This window comes from Dermacentor silvarum, chromosome 3 (genome assembly GCF_013339745.2).
Source record: "Dermacentor silvarum isolate Dsil-2018 chromosome 3, BIME_Dsil_1.4, whole genome shotgun sequence".
Classification (NCBI taxonomy): Eukaryota; Metazoa; Arthropoda; class Arachnida; order Ixodida; family Ixodidae; genus Dermacentor; species Dermacentor silvarum.
The window spans coordinates 208371145-208397956 of record NC_051156.1 but is presented as its reverse complement, the minus strand read 5'-3'; the positions used below and the strand labels follow the sequence as shown (position 1 = coordinate 208397956).

The 26812-nt window shown below is 50.6% G+C and overlaps 1 protein-coding gene across 5 annotated transcripts in view; it reads right to left on the bottom strand.

Annotated features, from left to right (window-relative positions):
* LOC119446561 (uncharacterized) overlaps positions 1-26812 on the bottom strand; it is a 174450-nt gene that overhangs the window by 25728 nt on the left and 121910 nt on the right. For all 5 annotated transcript variants that reach the window (XM_049664218.1, XM_049664214.1, XM_049664217.1 and 2 more), the window contains 4 exons: positions 20946-21171; positions 13672-13782; positions 12775-12855; positions 6586-6698 (listed from right to left, as the gene is read on the bottom strand). In XM_049664218.1, coding sequence (XP_049520175.1) covers positions 6586-6698; positions 12775-12855; positions 13672-13782; positions 20946-21171 — 531 coding nt within the window. The remainder of the gene's footprint in view (positions 1-6585; positions 6699-12774; positions 12856-13671; positions 13783-20945; positions 21172-26812) is intronic.

Below are 26812 nucleotides of genomic sequence, written 5' to 3'. Positions count from 1 at the left end.
AAGTATTCCGCGCCTTGCAATGAATCTAAGGCGTCGTCAGTGCGAGGCAAATGATATACGTCTTTTCGGGTTATTTTGTTCAAGGCGTGGTAATCAACACAAAATCGCACTGAGAGATCTTTCTTGCTCACCAGAACGACGGGTGACGACCAAGGGCTTGCGGGGGGGGGGGGGGGGGGGGGGTATGATATTTCGCTGGAGCATGTCGGCAACCTGCTTGTTGATAGAACTTCCGTCGACGTGTATGCGATGAGTTGCCGCTGGAGTCTGTCCCAAGAGAGGCACGTGTACGTCGAAGGAAGATTTATGTTTCGACAACAAGGCCAGTAGTTGATGTGTTTGTACGGAGTCAGATCCGTACTGATTGCGTTAGTGAGGTCTGTAGCAGGAGCAGCATCTGCAAGTGGGCGTGGTTCTGCAGCACCATTACTCGCAGCCATCACCGAGACAGGCTGTGTCCACACCGCAAACCACGACAGCACCTTTGGGAAAGAAAAATCGGCGCATTTGTGACGTTGAGTACTGCGAGAAGGGCCGTGCCGTTGACGAATCGAACGAGACTCGACGCTAGTGCAATTCCTTTGGAAATGCAACGGGCTGATGGGGCGACTAGAACGTCGCCATTGTCAATTACGTCGGAAGCAATCACAAGAAGTTGCTCGTGGCCAGGTGGCAACACACAATCGGCTACGGTTCGCAGACGGTGGCTGGACTGAGATCCCTCGTCGGTGTCATTGGTCTCGCGCATGTGAACAAGGCGTTGTTGGCAAGAGATGAAAGCGGCAGCGTTAGAAAGAATCCTGGAGGATCAAGGAGGAGTCGCCAATATGTTAGATGATATTCTTGTTAATTTATTTTGTGTAAAAGAAATTATTTATCAGAATCAGACATGTTCTTCAACAGAGAGTAAGTGATGTGATCCGCACCCGGAGTGGTGCCAGCCTTGTGAGCCAAGGCTCGTTCCAGGTCCGGCAGAGTGAAGGGGCTGTCCAAACCCCTATTGGGAGGCCCTGTGCAATCAGGGTACAAGAAAGGAAGTGGGGGAGGGATGTAGATATTTTCTTTCTTTCTTTCTGGGGTTTGACGTGCCAAAACCAGTTCTGATTATGAGGCACGCCGTAGTGATGTACCGGGATGTACATATCCGTGACCTGTTGAAGGAGGGAAGTAGCACCAAGTAGCAGGTTGAGGGCCAATGAGGGACCGGAGGAGCAACCAGGCTGATTTAGTGCGGAGGGAAGAGTTGGTAGAATCGCGATTCCAATTTGTTGTGTCAAGGGTGGAGCAGTGAATTAGTATGTCAGTGTTGAGTGTGTCTAAGGTGTGTCTAAGCTGGATGTTGTGAGATTGGGTATGGATGCGACAAAGGTGACGTTTACGGAGACGCATGAGGTGTGGGTCAGGGTGGTCCGACGGAGGGTTAGCTTCTCTAGTGGTGGTGGCCTGGGACCGCGCTCGCCGTAGCGAGTCCACCCACACATCATAGTTAGGAGTTGACTCCTGGACTCGCAGGCGATGAAAAATGTCCCAGTTGGTTTGGGTGATGCGTTTTCTGAGGTTTGTGAGTGAGGGTCAGTTTAATTTCAATTATGTGATGGTCGGATAGGAGGGTGTCCGGAAGGACTTTCCAAGTCTCTGGAGGATTGTGGCTATGGTGAAAGGTGACGTCAGGCGTTGTATGGCGTTGTGTCGCGTGCCTGCCTCATGTGGATGCGTCTGGTGTATTGATGAATGTATATGAGTACTGCATAATGTGGGCGTGAAGAAGGTGGCCACGGCGCAGAGTGTTTGGGTAACCCCAGAGGGTATTTGAGGCATTGAAGTCTCCGCCATGAATAATGTCATAATGTCACGGTGTTTTGGAAAGGATCGAAGTAAATGAAAGAGGAGAATTGTGTCAGACTTTGGGTGAGTGTAGACATTCACAAGTGTGAGAGGTGGAATCGGGGGCTCTGGGTAATAAGAAAGGGCTGTTACATATGGAAGTAACATGGATTGAACATCTTCCATTTCATAAGCGATATCCCGGACACGGCCGCCGGAAAAAAAAAAAAAAAAGGTCGCGTCCCTTCGAATATAAACGGAAGACAGCGGCGCGGCGGGGTCGGCGTGCAGAGCTCAGTAGCCTGGGAAGTTGTTGGTGTACCTTGTTTCTTATAGTAGGATAAAGTGAGGTAGTGTGGTTTGCGCAAGGAGCCATTGCTGTAAGGGGGTGCGGTTTGTGGAGAGGCTACGGCAGTTTCACTGAGTTATTGTGATCGCCCTGATGCTTGTTATTGGAAAGGTTAGGTGGAGTGAGAAGGGTGGCGGGCCTAATTTTGGGAGCCAGTCCTACTGACGAAGCGGGTACGGGGAAGGGGTGGTTCTTGCCTTCCATAGGGCCTGGAGCGTCATTAAATGCTCTGTTTATGGTGGAGTTCAGATTGTTAAGGGACTGTGTGATGTTTGAAATGAGCGTCTTGAGCTTGGAAGTACGTTGGTCTTGTGCCTCGATACGTGCTTGTTGTATCTCAACAAGGGATGTGAGTGCAGTTAGGCGAGAGGTAAGCTCTGTCAGCCCCAGCTCCAGCTGGTCAACGCGGCAGTGAGAGGTGAACTTGTGAAGATGGTGGGTGCGGGAGTCGTCGGCGCCGTTACCTGTTGTACAGGTTTCTGCAGGGGCAAATCTTGCTTGACCGGAACAGGCTTCTGGTATTCCTAAGGCTTTGGTTGTGCACTCGGTGCTGGTTGAATCACAGGGGTTGGTGACACCTGGGTCAGACGCGGGTGCTGGCTCGCCAGCGGGCGTGTGCAGGCTTGACGAAGCGCGCGCCATGGATATAGATGAAGCAGTGGAGAGTTTTACTGGGGGTTGTGACGTGTTCAAACTCTTCCACTGCTGTCTGTGTAGGAGGCGCTGCTTCTTGGCCACGTTGGCGCAGGCTTCATGCCGTTGCTTCCGAACTGGGCATATTTTTGCAAAGGGAGTGTGTGATGGCCTTGCCAATGAAGACACCATGGTGAGCAGGAATGTGGTTCATCAGGCTGGGTGATGGGTGTCGAGCAGGTGGGGCACAGGCGCTGATTTCCGGGGCAGGCACACGTGCGATGTCCATATTGCAGGCACATAGTGCAATGATGGGCCCGAGGCTTATGGGGACGGCAGTGGAATTCGAGTCGTTAGTAGTACACGGAAAACGGAACGTGCATGCCCACGATAGTGACAGTGGCGCACAGACGGGGGGAGGGGGGGGGATTCGGGGGTGGTAACCCCCCCCCGTCGTTAGTAGTACACGGAAAACGGAACGTGCATGCCGACGATAGTGATCCGGGCGGAGTTCGTGTTTCCCACGTGGCGGACCAGTAGGATGTCGGCTTGATAGCAGTCTAAATCACGCAGAAGTTCTTCGGGGATAGCGTCAGGCGCAACTCCGTGGATAACCCCACGGCACGAGTTGGCGGGAGCTGCGAGGTATGAAGCTACAGCATATATGCGGCCACCTAGCAGGATACTCTCAACGCTGAGAAGGCGGCTGACGAGTTCGATGTGGTGGGTCTTGAGAATGGCGAGGCGGTTACGATTGCGTATAGATGGGCTGAAACGTCAACACAAGTATGGGTCGGTAGCTTTACCGCTCAAATGAAGGCTGGTAGAATGTCCAGCAGCTCTGCGGAGGTGGCGGAAGGTAACGCTGGCAGATGGACTTTGACCGCATGGAGGTCAAAACTTGGGCGGGCAGCAAGTCGAGGCTTCTCCTTCAGGGTCCATTCTCCTTCAGGGTCATCCGACTCGATAAGGGTTGGAGTGGAGGTGGGATCTGACGTCGGCGTGTCGTCAGCCATGCTGGCACGCAGCGGGGGGTAGGTTAGGGCTAGCGAGGCCGTGACCACTTGAAAACTTGAAGTGGCAATATTTTTAGCAGATGGGGCTGAAAATAATCCTATCGGAACAAAGCAGGTGACTTGCCGGTTCCGAACATCAGCATATTCTTGTGGATGAGACGATTTCTAGGACGATTTGGGTGGATCATGCAGAGCGTGACATGAGCAACACATTCCTTCTTGAGACGCTTGCCGCGTTCCCCCACTGAGACAAGGTTAACCACCGGAATGCAGGTGCGACAATACAGAAGAGACTCGGCATTTGGTGTATGCTATGCGAGGAGAGTCTAACGTAGCGCATACTTACAACTATAAGCGGCTAAATAAAGAAAGCTGCCCGACTATTCTTACGATGATTTAAACTGAGACATTATTACGTGGTGTTCGTGTAGCTAGCGCAAACAGGGCGCGCAGGACGACAGAGAAGGCCAACTTCTCTATCGCTTAGCGTGCCCTTTTTGAGCTACACATCGCTTCAGTTAAGTTTGTAATCTCTTTGGAATGAAAGGAACTTAGGTACTATTGGCCAAGAAAATCTGGCAGGCCATCGATGACTTGCGCGTTTGATGCGTATTTTTTTTACTTACGGTGTGCACGCACACGAAGTACATGGCTCTTCACATTCCAACGTTTAAATTTCACGCAATGTTCTCACGAATAGGCAGTGTTGCTTTGCATGTAGTTCAATATACAGTGCACGAACTATTCACAATTTATAGACAATACCGTTTTTCGCCGCAAGACTTCACGACACGGACGAAAACAGCGGAGAGCATGGGGTGTAACTGTTGCCGTTCGTCCTCCCGTTGCTCTCTTTCGGCCCAGGGACTAAACACTTACTCTCCGTAATTTGCACACGCCACGCACACTCCTGCAGTTAGTCCTTTGAGGGACGAAAGTGCCCTTTTTTGGACTAACTGTAAAGAGAAGCTGTTTCTGCGGAGCCTGTGCCGTCGTTGTCGGTTCCATAAATACCACGTGGCTTACCGGGACAGGAGGGGAAAAGAAGAGCTCAACCCTGTGAGAATGCTGTGAGAGGGTGCAGATGAAAAGGTGAACTGGGAGGGGGTTGACATAAGTCACGCTGTCCAATACTCGCGTTGGAGGGGGAGAGCGTGAGGCGCGCCAACCAATGGCGGTGTGCGAAAAAAGTAGGTCAGCAGAGGAGTGGGGTGTGAGAGGAGTGCGCGTTAGCGTTGGTTGTATATACAGAGCTTTGGTCAAGGAGTCTTATCTGAGAACGTCGTAGAAAAGCGCGAGGAACGCGCTAGAAACGCCGTCGCCTGTGGACGCCGACGCGTCCCATCCCCGGCAAGTAGTGTCGTTCACAGCTTCACTGTTCGACCATATTGGTGTCCCTTTAAAGGGCCCCAGAAGCACTCCTGAGCTCGAAGTAGAGCGAGCCCTTTTATCTCTTCCTCGCCGTGTTAAGGCAGCAGCGCATGGTAGACGAGGGCTAGATAAATGGCAAAACTGTTATACGTTTCTTGTGTGCTCGTCTTCCCAGCGCTGCTGCCTTAGTGTGTCGAACCAGCTAGGCCGCCGCCAACGTAGGATCTCTGTCGCCTTCGCAACCCTCCCCGAGCGCGCTGTATCATACTCGCTGCATACTTCTATGGAATACATGTGGACCCTATACGTCAGTGCCGAACGTGACGTTAACGCCCAGTCACTTACCGGCGTTGGGGATTCCGCGCGAAATTCACGAACTAAAAGTTTGATCTTCATTTTCTTTTCTAATATTCAACATATATTTCAAAATTAACGACAACAGAGTTTTCAAAGACCGCTTTATCCGTCTAAACAGATTTAGTGTATTGCTATAGTGTCCCTTTAAAAATGGCGTCCGGCATGCTGCCCACCTTCTACTACTTGAGCTGGACTAGTGCAAGAGGGCGACTTTACTTGCTCGAGAAACTGAACCGCATGATAGACTAATTACCAAGATTTTTCTAATCAGATTCTTGAATTAATTATTTTACGGCACATATTGTAACAGACGAATTGTAGCCGCAGGTGCATGCCCTGACAAGGCATATCCACTTGGAATGAATTCTGAGGATTACGCCAGTTTTGAGGTAATCGTTGCTAAAATGTGCAAGAAATACATCTGTGTTCCAGGTATTTCTTTAGCTTCCACGCATAAGAAAATGTCTCATTAAAATATTAGTGAGACAATTAACAGCGCATCTTTGCCTGAACTTTGACGGCGCTTATCGCAAGAAGGGGTGCTAGTTTCAAAGTTTGTTTTAATGCAACTGTGCAACATGAGCTTCACTTTGTAAATTGTAATATGTGCCTAAAAAATAACTTTTTGAAAGCCCATTAGTGCACTTTCATTATTTAGTCAATTATTTATTTTGGTTTCCTGTGCAAATTATATCCACCTCTTCGAGTAATAAAGTTCGGTGAGTGGAATTGTGCTATACACCACAAGATATCCAAGAAGATCACAATGTTAGAGATACACTTTGTACAATATAAAAACGCCCGCTCTAAAACTTCTAGTGAAAGTCATCTATTTCCAAGTGTACGCCCAAAGCTCGACCGGTACATTTAGGTTACGTAAGCAGTAATTAGATATGGTAGAGGCAGAAATGAATTCTCACGCGTGTTTCCCTCGTTGTCCAAAATTTAATGCGCAGCTCAGCGAACAGTGCGCGCTTAACGCAAATGTGATCGAACTCTTCTCTTTTGGTTGACACCGAAAGAATGGAACCTTACCGTATGATGTAGGCGAATTTAAGATCGGTAGTTGGTTTATTCCAGTAAATCGACATAAGTGCCTTTCGATTTTCCAGGAATGGTTGCAAAGAGAAGTCCTCGCCAAATTTTTGCTGCAGGAAAGCAAACAAACGTGAGATTAGTGATAACACGCAGCCAGCCACAGATACAAAATTCCCCATCAAATATTATGAATGTAGCAAAATAATTCAATACTTGCCACATTTTTCTCACACAAATGACGGTGTTTATGTGAAATACATATCAGTTGCGTAAGAGAAGAGCAAATAATATGTGGTCGTCGAATTGCATGTAAAGTTCACATAGTAACACACAGGCGGTATGATAGACCACCTCAGAAGTAACATTTGGCCTCTTATGAATAGATGCTTACACTAAGGCAAACGTGGAGCTAAGTATCTCCACTCAACTCCGGAATCATCGTGGCAGTTCATATAGTGTCTGTTTTGGCTTCGAACAACTTTTTTTATTTAGCTTACCATCGCAAATTTGTTTTATAGAGCAATAATCTCCTTTAGCAAATAATTGCAACAATCGTACCTTTTTGAAAGATCTGTGGGTGCTTAAAGCAGTAAAAATTATTCCTACGCTGACTGTTGCTGATATATTGCGGTCTAGACCTAGCCGCACATACACTTAGAAGTTGTCTAGTCCTGATTATGCAATCAGAATCATGTGACATATCGGAGTGTCAATAGAACACCACCAATTGCTGTATTCACACGTCACCCGGTTCGCACGAAAAACAGCTGAACCGCAAGGAACAATTACATGAGCAGGAATGCCGTTCCTCTATACGAGGCAACAAGACGTGCAACGGCACGCATGCTACGCTGGAAATCACCCGAAACGCCGCAAACATCGACAGCGTCGGCGTTATTTTCGTACACAGGCAACACCAAGTGGTCCGACAACGGAATCTAAACTATATGGGACGAGGCGGATGATAACTCGAGACTCTGTGACTGCGTTCCGGAAGGTTTTTTGGCGACGCCCACTTTCGAGAGAACGCAATCGGGTGGGGGACCTACGAAATAACACACTGCGCACGAGCGGGAAAAGTTAAGAACGCGGTTACCAGACTCCCAGTGACCTCCTGAGGTTGACAATCATAACATTGCAAGATCGTGAACACTTAACCGCGCGAAGAGTTATATTGAACACTTTCTAACGACCAGAAGTACACAAAATAACCCTGTTTAGTAGATCATTTACCAAAGTATTGCCGTTCTGTCCCAGAATACCTCATTACTGCTTGCATTGTAACCGTACAAAAGAAGCTGTCGACGCGGAACGTGTACTTTGAAAATGCACTTTTACAAAATATATCATAGGAAGGCAGCTGCGTCGAGTGTTTCACCTTCTGACCTGGTGTCATGATGACTGATGCGAGACAGGCAATCCGTGAGGTCAGGTAGTCACGTGGTTGTCAAATTTTCAACACTTCCTGTTGCATGTGGAACAACTGTTTGAGCTCGGTTGCTCTAAGAAGCTGGTGTGCCTCCTTCAATACTTGTAAATCACGGGAATGTCATATTCGCACAGTCTGAGGCTCCACTGTGCGAGGCGGCCCCAACGGTCTTTTAAGTTTGCTCACCAACACAATACATGGAGGTCGCTTACGACTTCGAAGGGCCTACCGTATAGGTAAGGCCGAAATATTGCAGTAGTCCAAATATTATGGCAAAGTATTTTTTTTTTCGTTGTAGAATAATTGCCTTCTGATTTCGATAGCCACCGGCTAGCGTAAGCTACGACGCTTTCAAGTCCGCTTTCCTTTAGGGTAGCACGGCGCTGAGGCCTACGCTATTTGGGTCGGTGTCGATTTCGGTATCGGCGGTGCCGGCGGCGACTGCAGGCGTTGTTTAAGCTATTAAAATGCCTCTATCTGCAACGTTTCTCACTTGAACTCGACGTATAATTTTGTGAGATGAGGTGGTGCCTGATCAACTCTTTGGTGATCCATTGCTGCGAGTGTACAGAGTGAAGGTTAAAATCCACGATTAGTTTTAAAGTTTGACAAAACAGCTATATACAGGGTGTCCCACGTAACTTGTGGCAAAATTAAAAAAAAATATGCGAGTACCACGTAGCTGGTTCGAACCAAGGCAATGCTTGCCGTCGCTTGGGGCAAGTCACGCTATTTTGTATTATCGCCTAATTATACACTTAGTCATTATTAATTAATAGATTTCTCAAATATTATATTCAGAGCGAAATTGTCAATCGGAAAATTGTAGGCCATCACGAAAAATGACCGATTCGTCTTTCTGTTGCTCAATACGTACTAGAGAGAGAAGTTTAATGATGGGAAATGCAGAGAGGTCGGCCTGAGGTATATTCCTCTGGCCAGCTACTCGGCGTTGGGGGAAGGGGAAGAGGGAAAGAAAGAGGGAAGAAAGAGGCGCATGATGGGTGACGATGACGAGAGAAGGAGGATGTAAAACATATGGCAAGCAATTTTGCATGCTCAAAGCCTACAGTCCAGGCCCGTACTTTTAAAAAAGTTCAGTATCACCTGGATGGCCTTGAAACTCGTACGAGCGTCTGGCCAAGGGCCCAAAATAACGTACGTACTGCCAATGGAGATAGATAGGAGATTGCGCTATGAAGTGCTTACGAAGGGCTTCTCATTGTCACTTGTGACGGCCACAGGTGTGCCATGGCGACAGAAAACTGCAACTATTCACTCTAAGATGTTCGTACTACTCCACCACTCGCAGACTGAAGAGCTCTGGAAGCTTGTTTAATTTGTCGATAATCACCAGCAACTATTTGTCGCCATGAGGTGTAGGTGGCAAACGCCGATATCAACACTAATCTCTTCCACGGGATCTGTGGCCCACTGACTGTTCATGGGGCCCTCGGGTGCGCCCAATCTCCATGGCCGCCACTTCAGTCTTTGACCATCAAGCATTGTGCTGACTTTCATCGCTGAGGAACTCATGGAGTATAGGGCTTCGCTTACAGTAGTACCACAAAGACGACTGGAAACAAACACCAGGACGCTATTGCCTATTTATTGCTGCCTTTTCCAATCCCTGTTCCCTCCTAATCGTCTCTCGGAGCCAACGTACGCACCGAGTCGACATCACTATTTAACCATCGCAACGCTCGAGTGACTAGGCTCCGACCATCCTTCTGTTTTATTTTAACGCGCGTTAAGGGCCCCGGGTAGCAAAAAAAAAAAAACGCCTCCGCGTGGCGCAGAGGCGTTAGTGAACTAATTAAATGCTCAAAGTAAAATGCGTATGAAAAATCGTAAAGTACGACTTAACCACAACCTACACATACGATAGCGTCGGATTGCAATCTGAATTTACCAGAAAATAATTCTGTTACGTGGAACACAAACATCTCTTCCGGCGTTTATACCATTCACAGAGCGGCGCGCCCCGCTCGGTTCCTTGCAACAACACCATCCAGATGGCTCTCCCCTCCGCGCATCCGCGGCAGCGGCGCGCGGAGGTGAATGCGGACAAAAAAAAAAAAGCTGCAGTTGCCGGGAAGCGTGACAAGCAGTCAGGGATCTTTGAATGCTATCGCGTTCCACTCTTGCGCCCCTGTCACACGGGACAACCTAAGTGCACTTTGAGCGAGTGCACTTCGCCCCGAGTGTCATTCACACGCTGTCACACGGGCACGCGTAGTGACACTTGCTGCAAAGTGCACTCGATGGCGAGTGCGTTCGCCAAACTCGCTTCGCTCCGCCGAAGTGCGTAGCCTCGGCAGCAGGGGCTCAGAAATAAACTAATATCAAAAGCCGAGTCGGTAGTCTTTTTTAACAATTGTTTTCATTATTGGGAATAGTAATACGTATTAAAACGTACTTTACAACGAAAATTACTCGTTTACTATTATCGCTCTCAGGCTGTTGACGCCCACGGCCGTCAGGGGCGTGCCAGAGCACATGCCGTGCAATGACCGCGTCCGCCTCGAGCAAGGTTAGCCGCGAGCGCCTCCTTCGGGATCAAATAAGTGCTGCCAAAAGACGCTCCAAACGCCCGTCATCGTCCGTGTTATCTGCATAGAGTTTCTCACTATATTACCTAGAGGGAAAATGGCGCTGCTGCGCTGTGGTATCCATGGGAATGCCGGTATATTGTCCCTTCGGATTGGCATCGTTCTTGGAGAGCCAGAACGCCTTGAAGACGCACCTGGCTAGCACTGTTCCGTCTGTCACAATGATTAATTTCCTGCTAAAACAACACGTAAGAAACTGCTTTCGCTTAATTATTACACAAAAACATGTTTTGTTTAATTTTGAGGACTTACTATTGCGTGCAAAATTTTATGAAACGTAAAATGTATCAGCTGGCCGCTAAAGTTGGAGGGCAGACGACAAGATTATCGCTCGCTTTGGAATAACTTATCGTCTGTTCTTGCTTTTCTTCGTTTGATTCTGCATTTTACGTGAGTAAACTTTACTGAGAGATGTAATATGGGTGAATGAAAACGTTTTATGTAGATTTTACTTTAAGAACGCATTATTTGTGTAGCCATATCCACGTTTTAGACGAAGCCCCGTTCAACACCAGCCAACACAAGCCTCGCAGACACATATCCCATCATTCCCATGAGGGCACGGCGACCTTTAAGAAACTCGCATAGACGGTGGCGCCAGTTTACCCTCTAGGTGTTATAGTGAGAAACTCTATGGTTATCTGCAACGAAATCCACCATTTTGAATGCGCTCGCCTCGGATACGACGCCGTCTTGTCTTGACTCGTGATGATCGATGGCGCTAATGCGATTGCAATGATTCACTTCATTTGCACCTAAATTTTATTCTAAATTCTGTTCATATATATAATACGTTATTACTTAGCAAGTATTGCCCAAAATAACAAATATATGCTGTGCTACTGACTCACTCATCGCCATCACCATCATTTTTAAAGGGCCCTTCTCTTCCTCGTGTAGCAGCACGCCGCCAAAGTGCACTTGCTCAAAGTGACACAAAATTTGCCAGTGTGACAGGGGTATTAAAGGCGAAGCTTAAGTGGCCTCCAAATTTTCCCTACCAACGTGCCGACACATTGCCCGGGTTCGACCTGTTGCTTCGTGAGAAAGAGCCCGGGCGAAAGCAAATACGTCGCGTGTGAACGCATAGCACGCTTTAGAACGAGGGAGTCTCCTCATGACGAAGAAGCGTGACGATTATGGGATGACGACGATGGACTGACGACTATGTTAGATCGATGCCGATTGTGTGACGGCAGTGCCATGCAGGTCATGGTACGAGGATGGCGTGTCGACGATGGCATTTACAACGAGTGTATGACGACGACGGCTTGTTGACGACGGCATGACGACACTTGGGAGACGACAGTGCAATCTGTACGACAAATTGACAAAGATGGAACACACGACGGCACGACGGCGACTTTGTGCTGACGACCCGATGTTGCCAATGGGATCACGACGATGGAATGATGAGGGTATGACGACGACGGTTCGAAGGCAGGAGACAGGTGACGACGATACAACAATGGAGTGCCAGCAATAGAGTAAAAGCGGCGCAAGGAAGACCATGATATCACAATGAAAGAATGATCTCAATGTCATGAAGACAATGGAATGACGACGACAATGATGACTACAGCATGACAACGACGGCATGCTGGTCTCGGGGCTCCCGTCGGCGCTCACACGTATCACCTGCCGCTTTAATTCGCACTACCTGTATCCAGTAATTTGTTTTAAATGCGAAGCATTTCTTGGCCATCCATCCATCCATCTATGTTATTAAAAAGGAAATCTTGTCTATTGTTAGCCAGTAGGGAAAAAAAGCAACAGTAAGGACTTATGGGCGTGCCGACTGTGTCAAGTCGAGGCTCTGGACATTTACTCAAACGTCGGGACTGTCCTGCTTAATACGTCCGTCCGTCCGTCCGTCCGTCCATCCTTCCAGTCAGTACATTTGATTTTATCTTTTGATTTTAAATGTAACAAACCTTATCAAAATTGGTGCATTGAATGCCAAGAAAAAACGATTTCTCTGTCCTCGTGTACGTAGATATATGAGTTGCTGAGGTCCTATTAAAGCTCCTTCCTATTATGGTTTCTCCAGAACAGCTGACCTACTGCAGCTGACTTACTGCAGTTCAGATACACATCAACTGAAAATGAGAAATCAAGCCAATTTAATTCAGTAGACTAACTCACCGGATTCCACTGCTTAATTTGCTCTGTGTCCATAGCATCTGACTTGTTCGGGTAGAAAGCCATGTACTCCATCTGTAGCATCTAAAAAATAAAGTAAAATATACATCATGAAAATATTGCTGCTGCGGGCGCATTAGCTGCGAATATTACGCGTCCGAATTATATATTTTGTCGCGACGCGACGACGGACGTTAAAACGGGGACATAACTGAGTTTGCAATGGACCGCTAAAACCGGGTCAGAAAACGCAAAAACGGTGTTCCCTTATTGTAGAACACAATGTTGCCACACTCCGCAACTAGCAGTTACGTCCTCGTCCACGTTTGTTGGACCTCTCTCGGCTATCGTACACGATTGCCGAGAGAGGTTCTTTGCAGTACATCGCAGAAGGAATGACGCGAGATAGGCATCCTTTTGCACTTAGTTACGTTGAGCTTCGCTAGACAATCGGAGCAACAAGAAAAAGAAATGTTATTTGCATTGTTATTGCATTTGCAGTATGCAGTGTAAGAAGAGTTATTGATAATTCGATAAACAGCACAGTCGTCAGCAAAAAGTTTGATAGGAGATTGAATTTTAGAAGGGAGCTCGTGTACAGACTAGAAACAGCAGTGGCCCCAGAACGGAGCTCTGTGGTACATCAGAAGCCGTAGGAGAATACTGTCCGCACGCTCCGCAGTTAGAAGTCACCGCTTGCTTATAATGTTATGAGGGCTTATCTTTTATTAGCAGAGGAACGTTGATGTTTTGACCAGCGCGAAAGGAGCAGACAGACTAAAAACTTTTTTTCTTTTTTGCTTGCTTGCACGGGAAGTGACAGCAGTACCGCGGCAGCATGTCTTGCCCTGCAGCTCTTCTACAGGCACATACGCTAACGGATCTTTATCGTATACTCACCTTGACGTACAAGCCCGCTCGAGACTTTTCGCTGGAAGCGGCCGACAGGGCGTACGAGTGCATGAAGGCATCCGTTAACGAAGACATGTACTTCATACCAAGCGTAAAGGCCTGCATAGGAAAGACACGAAAGCGTCAGGTGTGTCGTAAGCGCTTGTTACCTCGATGAGCAGCTTTAAGCCGTTAGGCTATTTTCTCGGCATGTGGCATCATTCAGGTTGTGCGTTAAGACACTTGTGCCTTACGACACTTGTGCCTCTTTACACAAACGTAACGCAAGCGGCGAAGGTGGTCGCAAGTTGCGTGTTGCAGAAATAAAATTCACGAACGCTGGTTTTATTTGCCTTTGTTTCTATGATAACCACAAATGTGAGTTTGAAGGATAACGTTCAGAATAAACATGCGGGATTCGGCCGGTGAAACAGCAACACCCTACATCCATTAGTATCGAAAACAATAAAATGAATATAACAATATGACAGTAATAGCAAGATGCCATTACAGCCCAAATACAGTAAGTAATTTTTTTAACACCGTATTCCATAACGTTCCTCCCCTGAACACTCCAACTCGACTCGATAAATCACGAGAAACATGAAGGACATGACGAGTAAGCAGGGCACATCGATAGCAGCACCGCCGTTATGACGACGATGGTGATTTATTGGCATTCTTTTCGAAACGGTGCGGTGAGAATAGTTACCTAGCCTGTTCGATATTTATCAGTCTTGCATTTTGTCATTGTCTCCATTTTTTTCTCTCTTCCTTAGAAAACTCAATTTCTACCTCGCATATCTACTTTGTAGCTATGCTAGTAACGAATCTGGTTCTTTTTGCCACCAAACACTAAACTTCTCTTGCTTATCTTGGCTGCTGACGGGTTAAAGCTTCCATCGCAAATACCATGCGTTGTCCGCTTGTTGCACTATGTCATCCGCATGCATCAGCCCAGGGACCTTTTGTTGACCTTCTGCTGCCCACGAATGCACAAACACAAATAATGATTTCCACGTGATTTCGAGACATCTTAAGACATCTTACACTTAAGCCAAATACTTCCAGTACTGGAGTCGTATTCTTACAGCGACGCTGTCTATGGCTAGGTTCCGGGATTTTATGGCGACAGCGACAACAACTCTCTCCCTAAAAAGAGAGAGTGAAAGATGCGGCCAACAAAAGCAAACGCATATCACCACTCGTGTCGGAGCTCGGTTTAACGGCCGCACCTGTGTCTAAAATGATGTCTCTCGGTAAATGTATGATGTAGTGCGTGACGTAGTGTGCGCGTGATAAGGCAACCGAAGTGGAAAGTGTTGGCTTCCATTGGCTGCGACGCCACTTCACTAGCGCGCCTCGACGGAGCAGGGCGGGCGAAAGAGAACGCCTGCTGCCGGGGGTAGGGCATCGCTTCGACGGAGGTCGTCGCGTTCGCTCTCCGCCGTGCGTTCGCGCTCCCCGTGAAAGCGCGCGTCCCTCGCCTGCTTTCACGCGCACATACAGCATACAGCGCGCGGCGACAATTTTATCGCCCTTGGACTTTATACGGAACCTCACGGAGACGGCGAAGCCGACGGCAGAAATCCGCTTGGAGTGTCTAATTGCTATCGCAATAAACGGGAATGGGCGCGGCGGCGGCGGCGGCGGGAGGAGACCACCGACGATGAGCGGGCCGTGGACGCCAAGCGTAAGTGTGCTGCACGCCAGGACCGCGAGGCGGAAAGAAATGCGAACCGTCCATGTGGCCTCGATCCCGCAAACATGGAACAGGGAAAAGGCGTTGCCCCAGAACCGCAACGAGCACTCCCGCGAGCTCAACCTCGACGCCACAAAAGCTAACAAGTTCCCCTCTCGTCGTCGCTTCGGAGCTAAGCCCCGTTCGCCGCAGCCGCAAGCAGAGCGCTCACACGAGCTGTCGACATGTGAATTCTGCGGCCCCGCGCCTCATCGACGTTCGGACTGCGCGGCCCGACGCTCCGCCTGCAACTTCTGCAAAAAGGCCACTTTGCCGAAGTATGTCGCTCGCGGAAGTACAAGCAGAACAAGCTCAGCTCCATTCACCTGCGCGCCGTCGGGACGCCCGCCGCGGCAAAGTTCGTCGACGTCACCGTTGACGACTACCCACCGCAGTTCAAGGTTCACTCCGGAGCCGAAGTATCTGCCGTTCCCAGCGACTTTCCTACGTTGCCTGCCAAACTCGACCAAGTCGATACTCTGCTCACTGGCCCGGGAGGACAGCCACTGCGTGTGCTAGGCTCGTATCTGGCACGACTTCGGTGGCAAGGGAAAACAAGTCGTCAACGCCTCTACGTGATCCAGTCTCTCACTGTGCCTCTTCTGGGACTGCCAGCGCTCCAAGACCTCCAAGTAGTTCGATTTCTCGATCAACTCTGGACTCCAAAAGCAGCGCTGCATGTCGAGCTCTTCAATGGATTGGGCACTCTCAAGGACGAGTACAATATCCGGTTGAAACCTGACGCAGTACCTTTCTCGCTAAGCGTCCCTCGCAGGATCCCCATCCCGCTGCTCGAAATCGTCCGCCGTGAGCTGGACAAATTGGAGAGCGCAGGCGTGATCCGCAAGGTCGACAAGCCAACACCATGGTGCTCCGGTCTCGTCGTCGTCCGGAAAGGTGAAGGTTCCTACCGGCTCTGCGTTGACTTGACACAACTGAACAAGGTCGTCCTCCGGGAACGACATATTCTACCAACTATCGACCAAGTACTTGGCCTCCTCGGCGATGCAACAGTTTTTTCGAAGCTGGACGCGACCGCAAGCTTCCACCAGGTGAAGCTCTCTACAGATTCCCAAGAGCTTACGACGTTCATCACCCCATATGGTCGATACTGATTTTGCCGGCTCCCCTTTGGCATCACCTCCGCACCAGAGTACTTCCAAAAACAGATGGCAAGAATCCTGGAGGATCAAGGAGGAGTCGATAATATGATAGATGATATTCTGGTTTTTGGACGCGCCCACCAGGAACATGACGCCAGACTGAGCCAGGCGCTATCTCGCCTTGCAAAAGCAGGCATCACATTGAACCAGGACAAGTGTCGTTTTGGGGTACCCGAGGTCTACTTCCTCGGAGTCGTCGTCTCAGCACAGGGCATCAGGCCATATTCAGGCAAGGTCGAAGCAGTCAAGGCCATGGAACCTCGCACGGACGTCGCCGGCGTTAGAAGACTGCTCGGAATGGCGAATCATCTTGCCAGATTCTTGCCACACATCTCGGACGTCACAGCACCCATCAGAGCCTTACTGAACAAGTCTGCGAGTTGGGTGTGGCAGCATGAGCAAAAGGCAGCATTCGAGAAAATCAAGGAACTCTTGACGTCAGACAGGTGCACGGCCAAGTACCACCCGTCGTACGCCACAACGGTGTGTGCAGACGCAAGCTCATTTGGACTCGGCGCAGTTTTGCTACAGACGCAACCCTCCGGAGAGCGCCGCCCAGTCGCGTTCGCTTCGAGGTCAATGACCGAGACCGAGCAGCGTTACAGCCAGACCGAAAAAGAAGCTTTGGCAACGACCTGGGCTATCCAAAGGTTCGACGAGATCGTCCATGGCATCACCTTCGACGTCGAGACTGACGACCTGCCACTCGTTTCACTTCTGGGCAAAATGGAACTCGGCATGTTGCCGCCTCGTATTCAGAGACTACAGCTGAAGACCATGCGCTACCAGTTCCGTATGGCGCACGTGCCAAGAAAGCTGCTAGCCACGGCCGATACTTTGTCGCGCATCACCCACAAGGCACCCACTCCCCTAGACACTATCAAACTTTTTGCAGCACAGGTAGTCGGCTGCATGTCGGAAGTCTTGCCACTCAGCCCTAAAGACGTGCGGCAGGCACAAATGTGTGATGGCGAGTGCAAGTCCCTCGTCTCCTACTGCCAGCATGATTGGCCACAAAATTCCAATATACCACTGCACCTGTCAAAGTACGCCTCTGTGGCAGACGAGCTCTCTGTCTGTGACTGTGTTCTGCTGAAAGGCGCCCGGATAGTCATTCCATCGTCCCTTCGGCCGGCGGTCTTGACGCTGTTGCACGAAGGTCACCAGAGCATCAACAGGACCAAAGCCCTAGCTCGGGAATCAGTTTGGTGGCCCGGTATCTCGGCAGACATCGCCTCTTTCGTCACCAACTGCGAACAGTGTGCTTCCACCCGCATTAACTTTGCAGAGTCCCTGCTCTCCGCGGCCCTACCTGGACGTCCCTGGTAATTCCTCGGAATGGACTTGTTCACCTCAACGACCAGACGTTCATCCTGGTGGTGGACTATTGCTCAAGGTTCCCTGAGGTGGTGACCCTGAGGAGCACGACAGCTCAGGCAGTCATCGACGCTCTAAAACCATCTTTGCCCACCATGGAATCCCGCAGGAAGTCAGGTCAGACAACGGCCCACCGTTCTCGTCGCAAGAGTTCGCGGAATTTGCAGCGTCGTACGGCTTTAACCATGCGAACAGCAGTCCACACAACGCTCAATCGAAGGGAGAGGCGGAAAGGATTGTGCATACAATCAAGGACCTGTTTCGCAAATCAAAGGACCCTCATCTGGCCCTGCTCAGCTATCGGGATACTCCAGGAGTCGACGGCTTTAGTCCAGTCAAGCTGATGATGGGACGTCAACTCAGAACCAGAGTCCCAAAGCAAGACTCCCAGCTACGTCCCAACTGGCTTCCAAGGAAAGATGTCGTCAAGGATGTGGCTTGCAAGCGGAGGCAGGCCGACAACTACAATACGCATCATGGAGCTCGAGACCTACCGCCACTCCAAACAGGTCAGCGTGTATGGGTGCGACCTGATCAAGTGCAGGCCACGGTCCTCAGCCCGGGGAAAGACGAAGAAGCTATGTGGTTGAAACGGAGCGAGGTGGCACCCTACAGCGCAACCGGCATCACCTAGTGCCTTTTGTGCCTACTGCCTCCAGAGAGGAACCACCACCACCGCAGCAAGTTCCCCATCAGGAACCTCAGACTGCCAACGTCGCGGAATCAACGATCCCCATCGGACAGTCTGTCAACAGTCGTCTGCTGTTAGGAACCGCAGTGATGGTGCGACACAAACACGTTACGGCCCGCGTGTTGTTCCGCCGTGCCATTTGAACTTGTGACGCTTTTGGCTTCCTGAGTCCCTCCCATCTTACATTCAAGGCTTCAAGGGGGGAGATGTAGAGGTCGCCACAGTTCAGTCCCTTTTGTTGGGCTTCCACCAAAGTGTGGCGCCCCCTGTAACCTGTGTGTGTGTATATATGTTTGGGCCCAATAAAGGAGGGGACCCCCTTTTTTCATTTGAGCAAGCGGCGTGTAGGTGTCGGTCCGTCTCGGCGTGCCCGTGCCCCCGCGGCACTAACCACGTGACAGGGACATGAGAGAAATTTTTCGAAGCTTCGCCGTTTGACCTCTGTATGGGTAGCCGTGAGAGGGCGTGAGCCACGATGTTTTCACTTCCCTTCTTGTATTCCACGGTGTAGTTGTACCACAGTAATCTTGCGGACCAGCGCGCAATGCTTAATGGACTATGACCTATACCTTTCGTCGAAAGAAGCGTCACTAAAGCACTGTGGTCTATTCGCAAGATGGAAGGCCATCCGCACTGGTAGAAGTGACAGTGTTCACAGTCCTAGACACAGGCGATGGCCTCACGTTCAGTGACCGAGTACTTCCGTTCATGTGGTTGCAGTGTACAGGAGGTGAATGCGACGGTTTGAATTGACCTTCCGCTATCATGCTGAAGCACAGCACCTAGGCAATATCACGAGGCATTAGCAGTAACATATACAGGTAACTCAGGATAAAAAATTGGAGGACGCTTAAGCTTCGCCTTTAAGAGTGGAAAGCAATAGCATTCAAAGATCCCTGGCTGCTTATCAGGCTTCCCGGCAACTGCAGCTTTCTTGTACAACTTAGACTCCGCGGACGGCAGCCGAGGAGGCGAGTGCCATCTGGATAGTGTTTTTGCAAGGAATTACCACGGCACGCCACTGTGTCAATTGTAGAAATGCAGGAAAAGGGGTTTGTGTTTCAGTTTCGGCGTAAGAGAATAATGTTTCTGGTATATTCAAGGCTTCAAGCTACAATCCGACGCTATCACGTCTGTAGGTTGTGGTTAAGTCGTACTTTACGATTTTTTCTAATGGATTTTACTTTGATGAATTCAATTATGTTCACTAACGCCTTCCGCCACGAGGAGGGACTGCGCGGTCGGGGTGGCTCGAGATGATTATTTCCACCAACGACGCCGGTGCGCCCGTGCTCACGCCGACACCGACGCCTATGACGGATTTTCTGCGACACGGGGCCCTTCACGCCGTCGCGTTAAAATATGAACATCACAGGATATGTCAGCAGAGCTTTCAGGTGCTTCAAACTGCGTTCTGCCGCTAGGGTCGTAGTGGCCAGACTAATAAATATTCTACGTAGACGGGCTTACTCGTACCCAGACTCATCACAATTTGAATTAATTTTATTCGGGGATAAGGGAAGGCAGAGGGGGTCACGCTCACGCACTTGAACGGGAGAGGGTGGCGGGGTGGGCTAGTGTTGTCGCACGTCGTTTTATGCCAAGTACCCCAGGCACACATTAGACTTCGGAGGGGGGGGGGGGGGGGGGGTCGCGTTCACAATGTGCCCACTCCCCTCTCCCACTGGCTATGCCCCTGGTGCCGCTCTCTGTGCGTGAAACGACTTTCTGCGCGTACCATGGTTGCTCACGTTACCTCTCCATGCGCCTACGTAGGAAACGGCTTCCCTCCCCCGCTGCATCAATTTTCTGCACGCTTCACTGGACCAAGTCACGAATGCCGTCAGACTCTCTAGGCCCTTCCGCTTCTCCCCCTTTCTTCAAGCGACGAGGTAGTAGCGCATGATGTGCTCAGATATTCATACCAGCGGCTCCCATTCAGCCTAATTACACTGCCATTGCGATCAAATTGTATATTAGCGCATGTTCTGTATCGAAATAAGACAGTTCTAAGTAGCGCTTCGTGTGTCGTGTACCCCATTTTCTTTGTTCGTGTCTTCTAGCGCAAAAAAAAAAAAAAACATTTCGCGACAAAGAGGCCGCACCGACGTGCAAAAGAGCTTTTGGTCGTAACTGACAATTGTGATTTTGATAAACAGTTGTCAAATCAACAATTTCACAACTGAAGTTCTTTGCTCCCTGGAGCCGGTTAGTGCGGTGGCGCAGCCTAAAGAAATTCTATTTCTTTTCATCCACCGGGAGCAGCATACAAACAACCGACGACACCAGCGAGCTAGGCCTAGTTCCTTACCGGAAACTGCCCTTTGGGGTCCTTGGGATTCTTGAGACCAAACGGCCAGTAAGTTGTCTTCAAGTACTTGTCCGCTAGGGAAGCCATCGTGGTGGGGCTCAACCAATCCAAATAGCGGGTGCACCACAGCGTCCTCACTTGAGCGTCGATACCATCCTTTGGGATCACAAAGAAAGCCGCTACCCTCAGAATCGTGTCCAAATGCACAAACGCGGAAAGTTGGTACCTGCAATAGAACCAAAGAAATAAATTTGAGTACAATATTGTCTCGCTCAATCACATCAATCGCTTCTGCTTATAGACGCAAGCACATTTCTGCTGAGCAACGGTGCGTACCGGAATGCGCATTGTAATGCGAACCAGAACGTCAATGCCGCTCGGCTTTAGCCAGGCAAATATGGTGTGATTCCGACAGCGATCCGACCTCCGACCTGCCATATAAGCCACATCAAGCACATTTTTGGACATGCTCTATCTGGTTTTGATGCAAGTTCCAAATGTTAGAGCATCCATTTTCGACGCGTCGCCATACGGAAACAATGCCAATGGCTTTCGAAGGTGGCTGGCCACATATCATAGCTCATCTGATATTCATCTTGAAAAAAAGAACCGAATTCAATTTAGCTTTGTTGATTAATTTTAACCAATATTGTGTCAGTATCAGGAACAGCAAGAAGCCTGCAATATCTGCTCCTAATCAAATTGCAATCGTTAATTAACTATTTTATTCCTAGTTTGGAGCAAATATGTAATACTACGTGTTAGTACACAATTGAAAATGTCACTTTCAGCGATTTGTGTTGCGTTATACGGATCTTTTCCCGGTCTTAAAAGGAATATCACAAAATATAAAAAACAGAACAAAAAAGCTCCGTCGCATGCCCCCGCGCGAGGGACACGTGTAAATGCAGAGCATAGTGGGGTTCCGTGGTGTTGGTGTTGTTGGTGTGGTGGTGGTGGTCTGGGTTGAGAAAGAAGAGAGAATCGTAACTACGTAACGTAAAGTTATTATTTATTGGCATCACTGCGATTCTTATTATTATATTATATTATATTATTATTGCTTCTTTGTTGTTGTCTTCTTTTCTTTCTTCTTCTTCTTTCTTCTTCTCTTTCTTCTCTTCAGAGGTTGCGTCGACGAGGGGGATGCCTCCGGTTACGTCCGTCCCTCTCTGCGGGGCGTCTGGGGAGCGTGGTCGTTGAGATGGTGTCGACGAGGGGGATGCCTCCGGTTACGTCCGTCCCTCTCTGCGGGGCGTCTGGGGAGCGTGGTCGTTGAGATGGTGTCGACGAGGGGGATGCCTCCGGTTACGTCCGTCCCTCTCTGCGGGGCCTCTGGGGAGCGTGGTCGTTGAGATGGTGTCGACGAGGGGGATGCCTCCGGTTACGTCCGTCCCTCGCTGCGGGGCGTCTGGGGAGCGTGGTCGTTGAGATGGTGTCGACGAGGGGGATGCCTCCGGTTACGTCCGTCCCTCTCTGCGGGGCGTCTGGGGAGCGTGGTCGTTGAGATGGTGTCGACGAGGGGGATGCCTCCGGTTACGTCCGTCCCTCTCTGCGGGGCGTCTGGGGAGCGTGGTCGTTGAGATGGTGTCGACGAGGGGGATGCCTCCGGTTACGTCCGTCCCTCTCTGCGGGGCCTCTGGGGAGCGTGGTCGTTGAGATGGTGAGTGGTGAGTGAGTGGCGAGTGTCGATTTAGCGCACGACGAGCACGACCGCCTTGTGGTCGCTAAAGTGGACGGTGAGAGGGTCCGTGAGTAGGGGCTGGACGCACAAGGATGAGGAGGAGGACGCAACGACGAGGTCTATGCAGGACCCGTGGATAGGTGGTCGGCTGCCTGCTGTTGACGGGGTTGTGGTCATACACGCAGTCGAGACCGTAACAGTCGCGCACGTGCCTGACGATCCAGTCGTCTTTGCGAACGTCGACATTGAAGTCGCCGACGATAACTATGGGTCGTCGCTGTCTTTGCGTTTCTGGTTGTTCTGGTTGTCGTCGTTGCTGGCGTCGATGGTCGTTCATGGCCAGTTCGAGGAACTCTGCAACGGCGTCTCGGTTGGGTTTCGGCGAGAGGTAGAAGGTGATTACGGTGATCTCGCCGTCGTCTTGGCCGTGGCCGTGACGGTAGGCGTCGTCGCACACGGCGGTGAAGCCGGCGTATTCGCCGCGCGTGTCGGCGTAACTCCAGCTGTGACGGACCATCCCTCCTCGCCACCGCACGTTTCGGTAGTAGACGTCGACGCCACCGGCACGGCTACGCGCGTCCACGGCGCGCGCGCGAACCACCGGCGCGAATCCTTGTTCTCCTACCGCGCCTTCTCCTCGTGCTTCTTGTCCTCCTTGTTTGTTGTTGTTCCACGTCTCCGTAAGACAGAGTGCCGCCAAATAGGCCTTCCGGAGCATGGATTCCACTTGATCCTGTTCGCCTTTGGTAAGTCGTTGATAGGGCAAACTGTATGTCATCCTACTAACCACGAGGCTGCGTATGAGTTTCAGGGTGTCCTCCTCGCGCATACCGTGGCGACGAGTGGCGACCCGGGATATCATTCGGGCGACCTGCAGCGTGGTAGGGCGGAGGAGAGTGAGGGTGTGATTTACATGATGGTTTGATTGGATCCACATTCCCAATATACGGATGGTCGTTTTCTCTGGGATTTGTTGGCCGGCGACAACAACGAAGAGGCTGTATGTAGCCTGGGTCCTTCTGCGCCGCCTGGGGCGGGGGCTTGTGTTGCCAGATTCACAGGAGCTCAGACTTCTCGGTTGCACAGGTCAGGCCACGTGCCTGTACGTATTGTTCGACGCAGGTGGCTGCTTTCTGCAAGTTATGTTCTTTTTCTCCAAGGGACCCCCGCATGACCCAGATTGTGGTGTCATCCGCGTATATTGCGTGATAGATGCCATCGATGCGATGGAGTTGGTGCGCAAGACCAACATGGATACGTTGAACACTAGCGGGGAGATCACTGAGCCCTGGGGAGTGCCCTTGTTCGGAACCTTGATGTTTGAACGGATCTAGCCGAGACCGACCGTGGCGGTGCGGTCCGACAGGAATGCCTGAACATAATTGTAGGTGCGCTGTCCGCAGTGAAGGGCAGCGAGGCCGTCGAGAATGGCTTCATGGCTCACATTATCAAAGGCGCCCTTGATGTCCAAGGCCAGAATGATGTTTTCTCTTTGCTTTGGGGCGGTGTCAATAACTTCTTTAAGTTGAAGCATTACATCCTGGGTTGAAAGATGTGGCCGGAACCCGTACATTGAATGCGGGAGAAGGTCATTCTCCTCGAGATAGTTTTGCAGGATTGTGGGCGGCCTTCAGGCTGCCGGTTGTTGCGTCCAGGCCGTGCCTAGTCGCGACGTCCTCTGCCCAGGTCACCAGCCGGAGTTGGAGATCCGGCTCGGTGCTGGACAAGGCAGCCTCCCACTGCTGCGGACTGGTTAGGTGACAAGAGGCAGGGGGCAAGTGTGCCGGGCAGGAGAATAAGATGTGATCGTAATCGGCGCGGGAGCTGTCACATAAGCGGCAGGCCGGCGAGTACGCGCCGGGGTGGAAGAGGGCAATACGTGCGGGAGTAAGAAAGGTGTGAGCCTGAAGGTGGCGCCACAAATGGTGGTGGTGCTGGGAAAGCAATTTGTGCGGTGGGGGCAAGGTGAGACGAGAGAGGCGGTAGTGCATGGTGATATCGTGGTACGTGAGGAGCGCGTCGCGCCTATCCATTCCCGGCGGGGGCGTGCTTGCTCGGTCAGTCGAATCGCGAGCGATGGAATTGTCCGCCTCGTTGCCAGGATGGGCCGCGTGAGCGGGCACCCAGATGATTTGGATTGGGCGAGAGGGAACAGTGTCGGAATGCAAGATACCGGTGGCCGGGGGTGCCACCCATCCAACCGCGTAGTTGTAGACTGCAGGCTTGGAGTCACTGAAAATGTATTCCGCGGAGGTTTGAATGATGGCAAGGGCAATAGCTGCCTCTTCGGCCTCGACAGAGGTCGAAGTGTATACTGAGGCAGTAAGAGTGGGTCGGAAAGAGTTGTCAGGGACTGCAAGGGCATGGGCTGGGTAGTGGCGGTACGGGGCGGCATCCACATAAGCCACGGCGGGTTGCCGTTTGTACTGACGCCAGAGCGCGGAAGCTCGGGCTGCTCTACTGGAGGGGTGGTGTTCAGGGGGCATATTATTAGGCTGGGGATTAACGGTTAGTAAGGAGTAGATGTGGGAAGGAATGGGCAGTGAGGTGGGAAGAGGTTTTAAGAGGGGAGAGTTTAAGGGTAGAGAGAAGTGGCACGACCAGGCCGGGTGTGGGAGAGACGGAGGAGCTGGGCCGTGTGATGGGCCTCCGTCAGCTCCGTATGTGATCATCCCTGCGCAACCCTGGATCGAAGGGCTATCACTAGCAGAAAAATATTGACGATGATGTCATACAACCGTCTCAAAGCCCTTGGTCGTCGCCGGTGGTCCTCGTAAAAAAGAAAGACGGAACGCTTCGGTTCCGCGTTGACTACAGAAAGTTGAATAACGTCACAACGAAAGACGTTTATCCGCTTCCACGGATGAATGATTCCTTAGATCGACTGCGGCGAACCAGGTATTTTTAATCCATGCATCTGAAGAGTCGCAGTATTGGCAAATCGAAGTTGACAAACAAGATCGCGAGAAAACTGCCTTTGTTACACCGGATGGACTGTACGAATTTAATGTGCTCCCCATTCGGCCGGAACCGGCCACATTCCAGAGAATGATGGACACTGTTCTGACCGGTCTGAAGAGGCACAGTTGTTTAGTATACCTGAATGACGTCGTCGTGTTTGGGGCCACCTTCGAACAACATCTGAAGCGTTTAGAGGCAATACTTGAGGCGCTCCGCTCCGCTAATCTCACGCTAAAGCCAGGAAAGTGTCACTTTGGTTACGAAGACAAAACATCTGTTGTTGCTGCTTTCCAGATTTCTCGTGACAAGAAAGCAGTACGCCGCTTTCTGGGTCTGTGTGCGTACTATCGCCGCTTCACCGCGAATTTCTGCCGGATCGCCGAACCACACACGAGGTGACATGCTTCGTTTGGACTGATGAGCAAGACCAACTTTCACTGAGTTACGGCAGCGCCTGCGGGAACCACCCATCCTTGTTCACTATGACGAGAACGCTGACGCCGAGGTGCATACCGACGCAAGCAACAACGGTCTTGCCGCAGTACTTGTTGAGCACCAAGAAGACGTTGAGCGAGTGATCGCTTACGCCATTTGCACTCATTTACGCGCCGAAATCAACTACTCCACCTCCAAGAGTGTCTGGAAGTTGTGTGGGCCATCATAAAATTACGGCCTTATCTCTACGGTCGCCATTTCAAGGTAGTGACAGACCACCATTCCTTGTGTTGGTTGATCAATTTACTGAGACCCGTCCGGGCGACTGGCACGGTGCACGGAGTCTCCTGTCTGCAGGAGTTTGATATTACTATCGTCTACAAATCGGGCCGCAAACACGAAGATGCAGACACGTTGTCGCGCGCTCCAGTCGAACCTTGCAATAATGACAAGCACGAAGACGGCGGATTCCGTGTGACCCTCACTGCATCTGACCTGATCTTACGGCAGCGCGAGGACGCCGAAATACGCCCTCTCATCGATCACCTAGAAGGCAAGAGTTTTACAATACATCGACACCTTTCTCGCAGTCTCTCGACCTTCTGCCTCCGAAAGGGTGTCCTGAACAAAAAAACATGGGCAGCTTGCACTAGTGGTGCAAGGCTAGAGTAAACAGCAGAGCTGCTGATCGACCTAGCTTCTTCCAGGTTTTACTAGGTTTGGCTAAGTTTTGCTAGGAAATGCTAAGTGCTGCTAGGAACGGTATTCCGAATCGGCTCGCCGCCGA